The 13,032-nt window shown below is 57.4% G+C and overlaps 1 protein-coding gene and 1 long non-coding RNA gene across 2 annotated transcripts; one reads left to right on the top strand and one right to left on the bottom strand.

Annotated features, from left to right (window-relative positions):
* Positions 1-9: 9 nt before the first annotated feature.
* Positions 10-9,892, top strand: TFR2 (transferrin receptor 2). The gene is made up of 15 exons (XM_006751448.3): positions 10-1,654; positions 1,771-1,882; positions 1,989-2,111; positions 2,508-2,624; positions 2,757-2,896; positions 3,176-3,339; positions 4,150-4,269; positions 4,796-4,878; positions 4,955-5,018; positions 5,116-5,183; positions 5,267-5,343; positions 5,432-5,516; positions 5,605-5,832; positions 6,139-6,279; positions 9,127-9,892. The coding sequence occupies exons 1-15, from the start codon at positions 1,536-1,538 to the stop codon at positions 9,409-9,411; spliced, it is 1,926 nt and encodes a 641-aa protein (XP_006751511.1). The 5' UTR covers positions 10-1,535; the 3' UTR covers positions 9,412-9,892.
* Positions 9,893-12,506: 2,614 nt separating this feature from the next.
* On the bottom strand, positions 12,507-13,026 carry LOC145719055 (uncharacterized). Its single transcript, XR_014142160.1, has 2 exons — positions 12,835-13,026; positions 12,507-12,733 (listed from the first exon to the last, which is right to left on the bottom strand). It is a non-coding gene; the product is annotated as an uncharacterized LOC145719055 (long non-coding RNA).
* Between the last annotated feature and the right edge of the window lie 6 nt (positions 13,027-13,032).

The following is a 13,032-nucleotide window of genomic DNA, read 5'->3' on the forward strand; positions in this document are numbered from 1 at the left end:
CTCTAGAACCTCAGTTTGTTTTTCAGAGTCCATCGTCTCTCATGGTTCGTCTACCCCTCCGATTTCCCCCGCTTCATTCTTCCCCTCCCGCTACCTTCTTCTTCTTCTTCTTTTTTTTCCTTAACATATATTGCATTATTTGTTTCAGTTTTTTTTTTTTAAGATTTTATTTATTTATTTTTAAAGATTTTATTTATTTATTTGAGAGAGAGAGGGAAAGCATGAGCATGGGCATGGGCAGAGGGAGAGGGAAAAGCAGACTCCCCGCTGAGCTGGGAGCTCGAGAGGAGGCTCAATCCCAGGACCCCAGGACCCCAGGATCATGACCTGAGCCAAAGGCAGCAGCTTAACGGACTGAGCCACCCAGGCGCCCGGACAGGTGCAGTTTCAAACAAGTGCTCGCTTTCCTGGATCGGGATGGGAGAGGACTGCAGGAACGGTACTGAGAAAGCCACAGCGACCATGGAGTCCTGGGGTGCAGGGGTCTTCTTGAGAGCTGAGGGGTGGAGGCTGAGACTAAGGCGCACCCTGCACGTGGATTTTGAAGTGGCAGCACAGAGTGAGGGGACCATGGTGTGGAGAGGAAAATGCTAAGCCAGATGCCAAAGTCCTTGATGAAAGTGGACAAGTGACAAACTGGCTGGAAGAGGGGTAGAGGAGGGGAGAGCTGGATGGCAAAGGTTTCAGCGGAAGCAAGGTTTACTGGAGGAGAAATGGGCAGAAATTCCAACAGTGGAGCCGGGAGCCTGCCTCCGCTCCAAGCCCAGGTAGTATGAGAACCTGAGTTCTTTCCTGAGCTCGGGACCCCATAGGAGACCCGGCCTCTCAAGGGACAGCTTGGGTTTCCGCCAAGGCAAAAGGTGGAGGGGTATTCAATGAGGCTGTGGAGGAGGGAGGAGTCTGCCTTGGAGAGGGCACAAGTGAAGCCTATTGGCAGGGAGGTCATGTGGGGGCAGCCTGTGGCGGGATGAGATGGAAGAACAGGGGGAGCTCAGGGTACAACAGGCTCAGTTAGGTGGTGACTATGGAAGAAGACAGGGTGAGGTCTCCAAGACAAGGGACCCCGCGATCATATCAGTAACCATAGTGTAAGATGTCTCCGTGAGGCGCAGCTGGAGGACAGGGGAGATGGAGGGCCACCTCTGCCCACTTAGTCCTTTGGAAGAAAAGCGTTTCCATGCGTGGGGCAGAGCACAGGCCTGTGTGCATATGTGTGTGTGTGTGTGTGTGTGTGTGCACGGGCAGTCGATAGATTGGTGAGTTTGGCCTGGGCCAGGAAAGACCTAAGGGATGGTGGGCAGGACACCACGCTATCGGAAACTAAGGCTTTAAGCAGAAGGAGGCGGCCTTAGTGACAGCCCGGGTGGTGACTGGATGGATGGTGATGGCAGGGGTCAGGGAGAGACTTAGGAGCCCCTCACCGTCCAGGGCCCAGGGCGACCCCCCCCTTTCCTCCAGGCGCCCAGAAGTCCCTCTCCCCTTCGGCGCCCCAATCCCACCTCTTCCCGTTCAGGCAAACCAGCCTTCGGAAAAGGATGGCTGGCTCAGCCGGGATGGCCGCTCTGGCTCAGGACGTCCGGGGGGCGCTCTCGAGCCAAAAGCTGGACCACGTGTGGATGGACACGCACTACGTGGGGCTGCAGTTTCCGGACCCGTGAGTGCGCGGGGGGCGCGCGGGGGGCGCGCGGGGGGCGCGCGGGGGGCGCGCGGGGGGCGCGCGGGGGGCGCGCGGGGGGCGCGCGGGGGGCGCTCACCACCTCTGCTCCTCAGGGCTCATCCCAATACCCTGCACTGGGTCGGTGAGGCTGGGAAGCTCGGGGAGCCCCTGCCGCTGGAGGACCACGACGTCTACTGTCCCTACAGTGCCACGGGCAACGCCACGGTGAGCGTCCCCTGTCCCGCCCCCAGGACAGGGGCAGCGAGCGCCCTTTCCCGGGTGGCGGAGGAGGGACCCGGAGAGCACGCCTCACCGTCCTCCCCATCCCCAGGGAGAGCTGGTGTACGCCCACTACGGGCGGCCGGAGGACCTGCAGGACCTGCGGGCCCGGGGCGTGGAGCCGGCGGGGCGCCTCCTGCTGGTGCGCTTGGGGGAGATCAGCTTCGCCCAAAAGGTGAGGGTCCCTGGATGGGGGGGTGGCGTGGAACCGGGAGGGTGCGGGGCCGGGGAACGCGAAGATAGGATAGCGGCAGATGGGAAGCGTCTAGGAGGCTGTCGGAGAGAGAAAAGAAAGAACCAAGCGGGTCGTAAGAAAATGCTGGCGGGAAACAAAATCGGGAGGTTGGCGTGGGGGACGAACACGGAGGAATGCAGAGGCCAGTGGGGTTTGAGGGATGCCAAGGCACTGGGGGAAGGCGGGAAGATGCGGGTCAGGTGGTGCCCACATCCTCGCTGTGGCTCCATGAAAGCGGAGCGGAAGCAGTGCGACTTCACTTTTCCTTGCTTCTCCTGCCCTTACAAATCGGTTTTCTCTGGGAGAAGGAGTCCGTTAGCCACTTCCCTTCCCCAGGTGGCCAGTGCCCAGGACTTTGGGGCCCGAGGAGTGCTCATATACCCTGATCCAGCAGACTTCTCCCAGGATCCACACAAGCTCGGCCTGTCCAGCCACAGAGCTGTGTATGGACATGTGAGTCTGGGGGCAGCCAGCAGTAGATTCTTGGGGTCCCCAGAACTGGACCTCCTTGTCTGGGATGGGGCCGGTAGGCTAGTCTTCGGAGCCCAGCTCACAGCTTCGGTGTGGACACCCGTTTCCTCACAGGTGCACCTGGGAACTGGGGACCCCTACACGCCTGGCTTCCCTTCCTTTAATCAAACCCAGTTCCCTCCAGTCCAGTCCTCCGGCCTCCCTAACATCCCCGCCCAGCCCATCAGTGCGGACATTGCCTCCCTCCTGCTGAGGTGAGGGGCCTGTGGGGGCCAGGAGGGGAGGAGGAAGGGAGGTGTAGCTAGCCTGTAAAGTGCTTTTGGGTGCACTAGAAAAAGATGGATCTTCTGAGTGGGCCCAGCCTCACTTTGAGCACGACACAACCTGCGCAACTGTCCAAGGCAGCAGGCAGAGTGCAGAAGTAGAGCTGGAGCCAGAAGGTGGGAGGGAAAGAGCAAAGAGGGATCTCTGGGCTCTTCTATAGCCTGGGCCTCTGTGCCACTTCCGACCCTTTCTGCCCCACCTCTCTCCAGGAAGCTCCAAGGCCCTGTGGCTCCCCAGGAATGGCAGGGGCGCCTCCCAGGCTCCCCTTATCGCCTGGGCCCTGGGCCAGGCTTGCACCTCGGGGTCAACAACCACAGGGTCTCCACCCCCATCAGCAACATCTTTGGCTGCATCGAGGGCCGCTCAGAGCCAGGTGTGCCAGCTTGCCCAGCGTCACCCGCAGCCGGCAGGAGGGGAGCCGCCACTCATGAACCCTGGCTAGAGATGGGGCTGGAGCAGGAGGCCCAGGGGAGTGGGCAAGAGTGGTGCCCAGTGGAGGGGGTGGCAGGGCTGAGCAAGGAGGGAGGCTGGCAAGTTGAGGCTGATCTGGGACTGAGAGGGGATGGCAGTGAGTAGATCCCATGGTCAAATCTGTCCAGAGACAGGATGGGTAGTTTGGCACAGTAGTGAGTTCCCTAGCAATGGAGGTGAGCAAGCATGAGTTGGGTGATATAGCATGAACGGGAGTTCTGATGAGATAGATGAACCTTTCAAGCCTAAGTAGACACGGATAGCAGTGGGCAATCAAAGTGGGTTCTTGAGCCGAAGAGTGTGGTACCTACAAGCCCTGAGGGAGAGATGCAGGGGGGCCGTGATGCAGCTCAGAGGAGAATGCTGGAGAAGGGGTGGGGGTGGATTAGAGAGAAGCATGAAGGAGGAAAGCCTGTCAGGACTTGTGAGGGACATGGCTGACCAGGGAGGTGATGGAATCCAGCATGAGGCCAGGCACCCCGCTGAAGGAGCAGGCCATCCAGGCAGGGCCGAGGGGAAGAGGGGCACTCTCCTGAAGGACAGCAAGGATCGCAGGGCTGGGGCTGCAGAGATGTGAGGAGCTGGAAGGTGGAGAGTGGTGGGGGCGGGGCTGGGAAATGGAGGCAAGGCCCCTCGAGCACGCAGCCTCCCAGGTAGTCTCTGGGTATTGCCAGTGTATGAACATGGACCCCAAGAGCCTCCCCTCCCGCAGATCACTATGTTGTCATCGGGGCCCAGAGGGATGCGTGGGGCCCAGGAGCGGCCAAGTCCGCTGTGGGGACGGCCATACTGCTGGAGCTGGCGCGGACCTTTTCCTCCATGGTGAGCAATGGTAAGGTCAGGGCCTGGGCCGGGCAGCTGGGGCTGTGGCCCGAGGCAGCACAGGGCAGAGAGGCAGTCAAGAGCACAGGCTAGAGGGCGGCCACGCAGACCTGGGCTCCAAACCTGGCTTCCTCACGTCCCAGCCACATGGCCCCGGGCAGGTCGCTTTACCTCTGTTTCCTCATCCAAATATGAGAGTAGAGTTGGCCCTCGAGCAGCGCCAGGGTTAGGGGAGCCGACTTCTCCGCTCGGTTGAAAATCTGCATGTAAGTGGACCCAAGCAGTTCAAACTCATGTTCAGGGGTCAGCTGCAGTCATAGTCCTTGGTCTGAGTGAAGCATTAAGCAGGAGACTCCATGTGAAAGCAAGCTCCACACTGTGATAGTGGAGTCGGGGCAGACCGGCTGAGGCGGGCTGGGCAGGGGGCTTGGCGGGAAGGATGGAGGGAGCCCAGGGCCGCAGGACAGGAGAAGACAAAGATGGGTCTTTGCTTGGCCTCCAGAGGGGCCTGTCCTCCTGACCCGCTCTGCTTCCAGGCTTCCAGCCCCGAAGGAGTCTTCTCTTCATCAGCTGGGACGGAGGTGACTTTGGGAGTGTGGGCTCCACAGAGTGGCTGGAGGTAATGTGGGGTCCAGGGCAGGGAGTCAGGCAGTGGGAAGGGGTGGGGGGTTAAACTCCACGCCCCTCACCCCCAGGGTTACCTCAGCGTGCTGCACCTCAAAGCCGTGGTCTACGTGAGCCTGGACAATGCAGTGCTGGGTGAGTGGGGGCGGGGCCACCCACTGCGGCCTCTCTGGTGCACCTGGCCGCGGGGCCCAGCCTTGAGTCTGGCATCCCTTCTCCTCCCCCTCTGCAGGAGACGACAAGTTCCATGCCAAGACCAGCCCCCTTCTGATCAGCCTCATAGAGAACATCCTGAAGCAGGCAAGAGGCTGGCCAGGAGCCGGGGATGAAGGGCAGCTGGTGGCGGCCAGAGCCTGACCGGTGCCCCCTACCCTGCCCCCCAGGTGGACTCTCCTAACCGCAGTGGGCAGACCCTCTATGAGCAGGTGGTGTTCAACAATCACAGCTGGGATGCCGAAGTGTAAGTTGGGGCCAGGAGGGAGGGAGGGAGGGAGGACAGCTGTGGGGGGAGCCGAACCCACAGAGCCCTCCCACCTGCCCACTCCCAGGATCCGGCCACTGGCCATGGACAGCAGTGCCTACTCCTTCACGGCCTTTGCGGGGGTCCCTGCCGTTGAGTTCTCCTTCTTGGAGGTGAGACTTCCTGGCCCTGCCCCAGAGCAGCAGCCCCTCTGCCTGTCTGCACTGTGCCCCTGCGCCAGCCCACGCCCTGTCCCGGCAGGATGGCCAGGCGTACCCGTTCCTGCACACGAAGGACGACACATACGAGAACCTACACAGGGTGCTGCGGGGCCGCCTGCCCGCCGTGGCCCAGGCTGTGGCCCAGCTCGCTGGGCAGCTCCTCATCCGGCTCAGCCACGATCACCTGCTGCCTCTGGACTTCGGCCGCTATGGGGACGTGGTCCTCAGGCACATCGGCAGCCTCAACGAGTTCTCTGGGGACCTGAAGGTCCAAGATACCAACCCTGCTCCTGGCTCCTGGGGGTGGGGGGAGCTATATCCCCTCAAAGTGTTGCCCAGTCCAGAGGTCTGGCCCCTCCTCCCCACAGTCCTTAGGGTCTAGTCCCCTCTGGCAACCTGGCCCCTCGACTCCTGCCTTAGGACCCAGCTGGTACCCTCCCAACCGCCCAGGTCTTCTCCCCTCTCCCAGCATCCCGTCCCCTTATAAGCCCCTCCTCCTGGCAGCCCTGGGGTCCCAGCCTAGGCCGGGGTCCTGGCCCCTGTGTCCGGCCCCAGCCTGCATTTCCACCCCCAGGCCCGCGGGCTGACCCTCCAGTGGGTGTACTCGGCGCGGGGGGACTATATCCGGGCGGCGGAGAAGCTGCGAAAGGAGATCTACAGCTCGGAGGAGAGCGATGAGAGGCTGATGCGCATGTACAACGTGCGCATCATGCGGGTGAGGCCCCGCCCCCGCCCCGCCCCCCGCGCCCCCTACCCCGCGTCTCCCGGTGGCTGGAGCCGACAGGCCTGTCCTGCGCGCTGTCCCCGGTCTCCGCCTTTACTTCGTCCCTGTCCTCCGGCTCCCAGTCCTGGGCTCAGCGCTCACACACCGGCCAGGCTGGAGCGACCACTGAGACAGGCCCCGCAAAGTGATAAAACTGACAGGGAGGGCTGGCTGCTGGGCCGTCCGTTTGGCAGACCACGTGGCAGAACTGGGAACCCCCCCCCCCCCGCCCTCCAAACACACACACAGCCCTCCACTGCCTACTCACCCATCTGGAGGGAAAAAGCATGTACACGATTGTCCACAGTACAAGAGGCCCAAGCTTATGGCCCAGGAGGGGCAAAGGCTTAAGAAATTCAGAGCAAGGAGAGCTCTCTTCCTTGTGGTAATAAGGTGGGTGAAACCCAGAGAAGCTGCCTGGGGGAGGTGTCACATAAAGTTATACAAGACCTTAGTCCTTGGCCCATTCCTCCTTAGTTGTGAATACTTTGCAACCCACACTCCATCTCCTGTTCCAACCCCTCCACTTCCTTCCATTTCTTTACTCCAAGAACTCAACCTGGCCACTGATTTTGGGAAATGGGATAAGTAGGGACTGTGGGCGTGGGGATAAGTCTACAGGGCGAAATTAGAAATAGGATCATCCTCTGTGAGTGTAGGGTGGACAGGGAACCCATAGTGTATGCACGACCATGGTTTTGGAACATGTCTGCCCCCTTTTTTTTCCTCTTTGAGTCCCTGCCTCTTTCCCTTGGCATCACTCATTCCTTCTTTCTGTTCACAAACCCACCCCTCTTGCTCTTTCATCCTTGCTCCTTTCTCCTGATCCCCCTCATTCTCCTCTCTCTGCAGTTTCCTCTTCCTCCCCCACTTCCTGATCTCTCCACCTCTCCTTCCCTTTGTCCCCTCCACTGAGACATCAGTGATCCTGCAGGTGAGACAAGAGGTTGGGCCTGGTTCATTCTCATTCACAGATCTTGCTTTAACCCCTGCTGTCCCAGACTCCAGGAACACAAAAATATACTCCCCTCACCCAACCCCCTAAGTTGCCACATGCCTCCCTCCCCCCCCTCGCCCCCAGGGAATAAAGGGCATCTGTGCATAAGGGGCATGATTCAGACTCAGGGCTGGAGAGTAAAAGATTCCAAACTTCAGAACCAGCCGCACAGAGCTGGGCCAGACCCAGGGAACTTTGTGGCTCTAGACCAGGGGTTGGTAAACGATTGCCAGTGGGCCAAACTTGGCCTGCTGCCTGTTTCTGCGAATGAAGTTTTATGGAAACACAGCCATGCTCATTGATTTTCATATTGTCTATGGCTGCTTTTGGGCCAGCTACGGCGGCCAAGTTGTGTTTGCAACAGAAACAATATGGCCCACAAAGACAAAAATATTTACTACTTGGCTTTTTGCAGAAAAAGTTTGCTAACCCCAGCTTTAGACTATGATGTTGGTCTTGAAGAATGGACAGAACTTGGGTTGGTGCAAAGAAAAGACATTTCAGAGTGGAGAGACCCAGAGTAAGGGTGTGGTGGGGAAGTAGGCCTGGCTGTCCTTGGGAGTAGGGTGTGGACCAGCAGAGCCAGAGTAGAAGCCTGGGGAGAAGCAGAGGGGAGAGGGGCACCAAACAGTGGGCTAGAGATCACCTATGGGGAGCCCTGAATGCCAGGATGAGAAGTTTGGATTTTTAGAGTCCGGGCATCAAGGAAATTAGGAAGGTGGTTGAGCAGGGTGGTGATGTGAGCGAAGTGGAGTTTTAGGAAGGATTTGGCCAGACTGTAAATGGTGAAGAGGGAATTGAAGTTAGCGAAGACTGAGCTCTGGATGAGAGTGTCAGGTGGTAGTAGAGGCCACCTGTGGGTGAGGGGACTGGAATGAAGGAAAATGGACAGACAGGGTGTTGAGGGAAGAGGAGGAGAAAAACCATAGCAGCTGCCATTTACCAAGGGCTGTGTGTGAGGCTGGTAAGGTGCCCTCTTACCCAGTGGGGAGGTCAGAAGGGTGGAGGGCAGGATTCCAGTGGATGATTTGTCAAGTAGGCTTGGCAGTTATCCCCATGAGGTCCTGACTGCAGCCAGGGACATGGATGAGCCCTTGGAGTGAAAGATGGAGAGATTCCGATGTTGCTGGGGAGGCACCCACACAACGGTCATTAAAAAGTTCCCCAAGTGATTCTAATACGCAGCCAGGCTTGAAAACAACTGGAGTGTAGGTGAGGAGAACAGAGGGTGGAAGTTGAGCCTTGGGCCTGCCCAAAGGTGGGAGCAGAAGGAACCACAGAGGGTGGAAGAAAGGTGGGAGAATCGGGCTAGTAGAGTTGCCATCTCAGGAAAGATGAACAGCATCCGAGTTATGCAGGGAGGACAGAGAGTCAGGCACTTCATTAGGACTGACCGGTCCCTTTGACCTTTGACTCTGGGCTGTGGACATTGGTGGTGGTGAGGGGGAATGCGTGGGGTGTAGGAAAGTGAGGAACAGCAGGACCATAGACTGTCCTTTGAGGCTTCAGCCGGTTAAGTGACTAGGCGAAGAGGGAAGACTGGGGAGACGTGGTTGCAGGCTTGGAGGCTCAAAGCTTAGAAAGAACGGGATAGAACCCAAAACACAGCAGGAGGACGCATCCTACCCAGCTGCTGGTGACGTCAAAGAATAGCCGCTCCCGATTGGGTAGCCGAAGGGAGGTGGGGCTTAAGGCAGCGGCTCTGCAATGGACGCTAGGCGCAGACTAGGTAAGGAATTGCTGTTCCGGCCCGCGCTCCCGGCAGAGCCCCGCACCCCGACCTGATTCCCTTCTTGGTGCAGGTGGAGTTCTACTTCCTGTCCCAGTACGTGTCGCCGGCCGACTCCCCGTTCCGCCACATTTTCCTGGGCCGCGGAGACCACACGCTGGGCGCGCTGCTCGACCACGTGCGGCTGCTGCGCTCGGGCGGCTCCGAAGACCCGGGGGCCGCCTCCTCCGGGGTGGCTCCGGGCCTGGGCTTCCAGGAGAGCCGCTTCCGACGCCAGCTGGCCCTTCTCACCTGGACGCTGCAGGGGGCCGCCAACGCACTTAGCGGGGATGTCTGGAACATCGATAACAACTTCTGAGGTCCGCGGGGCGGGGGGCGGGGTGGGGGGGCGTTGGCATATGCCCGGAGCTCCTGCTCTCCCGTTAGAGTGATTTCTGGGTGATGCAGGTGCCTAGTACCAACCTGTCGTTGCTGACCGATCTCTCATAAGCCCTTCCCGTCTCTGCAAGGGGCCCAGCCAAGATGCCAGCGCAGACACCCACACCCGGGCTCTGCAGTGTAGGAGTAGGTGAGCGGTGCCTTCCACAATGGGCCCGCCAGACTGTCAGCCAGTCTGAGAGCACCCGCTTCCTCATCACACAGCCCCTTCGCCTTCGGGAAGGGGGTCCCCCACACCTAGTGATGTCTCTGGAAGGTTTCCTTGGCCCTGGGACGTGGCCAGCCCCCTTGGTGGGAGAATGGCTGGAACCACAGCCTATAGCCCCAACAGGTGGTCTGTGGCGGGAGGGGCTGGGGTTTGGACCTTAATAAACCACCTGGTGGCATCTGTTGTTTATAAACACCTTTATGCTTTTTCCTTACCCTCACTCCACCCAGTCATTCCTCCCTTGAGACGGGCAAAGGGCCAGAGAAGATACAAGTAGGAATGCTGTCTCTCCACATCTGAGGAGGCTGCAGCCCTGGCTCTCACTCCCAGGGCAACTGCATAAATCCTAGGGCTGGGCTTTGGGCTACTCAGTCCTCTTTTGCTCCCAATATGGCATGACAGGTCCTACCCTGGTTCCAGGATGAAACTCTGCCTCTCCCCCTGCCCCCTCCTTGAGCCCCCTCTGAGCCTGACTGGGTTCTCAGGAGCCTGGACCAGGGTCAGAAACCTCCTCAACTATTTGCTTCTCTGACATACTGTTCAGAACAAATTTCCCAAAGTGGTTTCCCAAAATGGTTTCTCAGCCCTTCACTTTGTCCATTTGCTCCTTGTAGCACACAGACTAATGGTCTGGAAAAAGATGTTCACGTCCTAATCCCCGAAACCTGTGAGTGAATGTTACCTTACACAACAAAAAGGACTTTGTGGATGTGATTAAATTGAGGATCTTGAGATGGGGAGTGTTTTGAGCTGAAATATACCACCCCCCCCCAATCCATATGTTGAAGCCTGACCCTCAGTACCTCAGTCTGTATCTGGAGATCAGGCCTTAAGTTCAGATGAGGCCATTAGGGTGAGCCTAATCCAATCTGATTAGTGTCCTTCTAAGAAAAATTGACACAAGGGAGTCTGGATGGCTCAGTCAGTTAGATGTCGGACTCTTGACCTCAGCCCAGGTCTTGATCACAGGATCGTGAATTCAAGCCCTACGCTGGGCTCCGCACCGGGTGTGGAGCCTACTTAAAAAATAAATAAATAGGGGTGCCTGGGTGGCTCAGTCGTTAAGCGTCTGCCTTTGGCTCAGGTCATGATCTCAGGGTCCTGGGATTGAGCTTCCCGGTGGGAAGCCTGCTTCTCCCTCTCCCACTCTCCCGGCTTGTATTCTTGCTCTCACTATGTCTCTGTCAAATAAATAAAATCTTTAAAAAATAATAAAATAAATAAATAAATGGGGGCGTCCGGGTGGCTCAGTCAGTTGAGCGTCTGCCTTCAGCTTGAGTTATGATCTCCGGGTCCTAGGTTTGAGCCCCACATCAGGCTCCCTGCTTGGCAGGGGGCCTGCTTCTCTCTCTACCTGCCTCTCCCTGCTTGTGCTCTCTCTCTCAAGTAAATAAATAAAATCTTAAAAAAAAAAAGGACAGGGTGCCTGGGTGGCTCAGTTGGTTAAGCGACTGCCTTCGGCTCAGGTCATGATCCTGGAGTCCCGGGATCGAGTCCCACATCAGGCTCCCTGCACAGCAGGGAGTCTGCTTCTCCCTCTGATCCTCCCCCTCTCATGCTCTCTGTTTCTCATTCTCTCTCTCGCAAATAAATAAAATCTTAAAAAAAAAAAAAAAAAGGACACAGAGAGACACCAGGGATGTGTATGCACAGGGGAGCCAAAGAGGCTTTAGGGGAAATCCAATCTGTTGACACCTTAATCTTGAACATCTACCTTCTAGAACTGTGAGAAAATTAATTTTGGCCGTTTAAGCCTCCCCCGCTTCTGTGCAGCCCTAGCAAACTAATAGGGAGATTATCCTGGACTGGGGGAGGGGGGACGTGTAATCACTAGGGTCCTTTTAAAAGGAGGCAAGAGGAACAGAGGTGGATAATGGAGATGTGACAGCAGAAGCAGAGAACAGACTGAGTCTTATCCTGCTGATTTTTGTCCCCAATCAACAAACTGCCAGTGTCACTGGCTGCCCCCCTTCCTTTCTTCTCCCTTGCCCTGAATCTGAAAAAGGGCTGGACACATACCTTTCGAGGATCCTATTCTTTTCCTGTGCCTTAGTTTCTCCTGCCTGGTTAAGTTGAGGTAATGTCAGGCAATGCCATTTCCCCCAATCTTGGCAGGCGACCTTGGTGTTTCTGATCCACTGGAGCTGAAGTCTTTTTTTTTTTTTTAAAGATTTTATTTATTTATTTGAGAGAGAGAATGAGATAGAGAGAGCATGAGATGGGGGAGGGTCAGAGGGAGAAGTAGACTCCCTGCTGAGCAAGGAGCCCGATGCGGGACTCGATCCAGGGACTCCAGGATCATGACCTGAGCCGAAGGCAGTCACTTAACCAACTGAGCCACCCAGGCGCCCGAGATGAAGTCTTAAAGGGAGAGACAAAATAAGGCAGATAAAGGGTCAAGAAGCAGAAAAGGATTCTGGGTATTGGAAGCATCTAGGCAACCCTGGCAAGAGGCTCTGATGGCTCAAGACTATGAGATGATGTCTGCAGTAGGCGGATCAAGCAGGATTTATACTTAAACTTTGTAGTTTAAGTATATCAGCTTAGGGATAGGACCCTATTTGGGGGGCTAAAGGGGCCCTTAAAAATCTGCTTGCCCAATTCCCTCATTTTAGAGGTGGAAATAGAACCTCAGAGAAGTTCAATGACTTGCTCAAGGTCACACGGTTTTCCCGGTGTGGCACCAGGACTGGAACCCAGGTCTTCTGTATCCTCACTGGGCCCCTTGACTGCCCCCTCATTCCTGGGTCCCCTGCAGCTGGGAGGAGGAACTGGAGGAAAGAAGTGGGAAGAAAGGGGCTGCTCCCTCCATTTCTCAGTTTAATTTTAAAAATTTATTTTATTCAATTTGGAAAATACAAATCCCTGGGTGCCTGGGGGAGGGCGGATGGGCAGGAAGAAGAGGAGGAGGAATTGAGGCGAGGCATGAGCATCAGAGTGGCTGTCTCATGTGCATGTCCAAGTCCCTGCCCCAGGAGGTGGGGGGAGGTTGAGCAGGGAGCTCAGGTCCGAAGGAACACCATGGTGAGGAGTCCTGGAGAGGGGAGAGAGGACAGCAAGCTGGTGGTGAGCAGCGCTGGGGCTCTGCTAGCCTTCCTCCTAAGCCCCCACGCCCCTGGCCACTACTGTGCTCACCCAAGATGTACGCTGCCACCAACTTCTGTCCCAGGGAGACGTGCAGGATTTGGGGCAGCTGGCTGCCAAGCTCGTCCTGGAGTGGGAGCAGCAGGAAGGCCACAGAGACTATGCCCGTCAGCAAGAAGAGGAGGAAGGAGCTGGTGGCCAGTTGTGGGGGGCGGTCTGGGAAACAAGGCTCATCAGGAGCTCCACCCC

Source organism: Leptonychotes weddellii, unplaced genomic scaffold (assembly GCF_054177405.1).
Source record: "Leptonychotes weddellii isolate Sample4059 unplaced genomic scaffold, ASM5417740v2 HiC_scaffold_2924, whole genome shotgun sequence".
NCBI classification, from domain to species: Eukaryota; Metazoa; Chordata; class Mammalia; order Carnivora; family Phocidae; genus Leptonychotes; species Leptonychotes weddellii.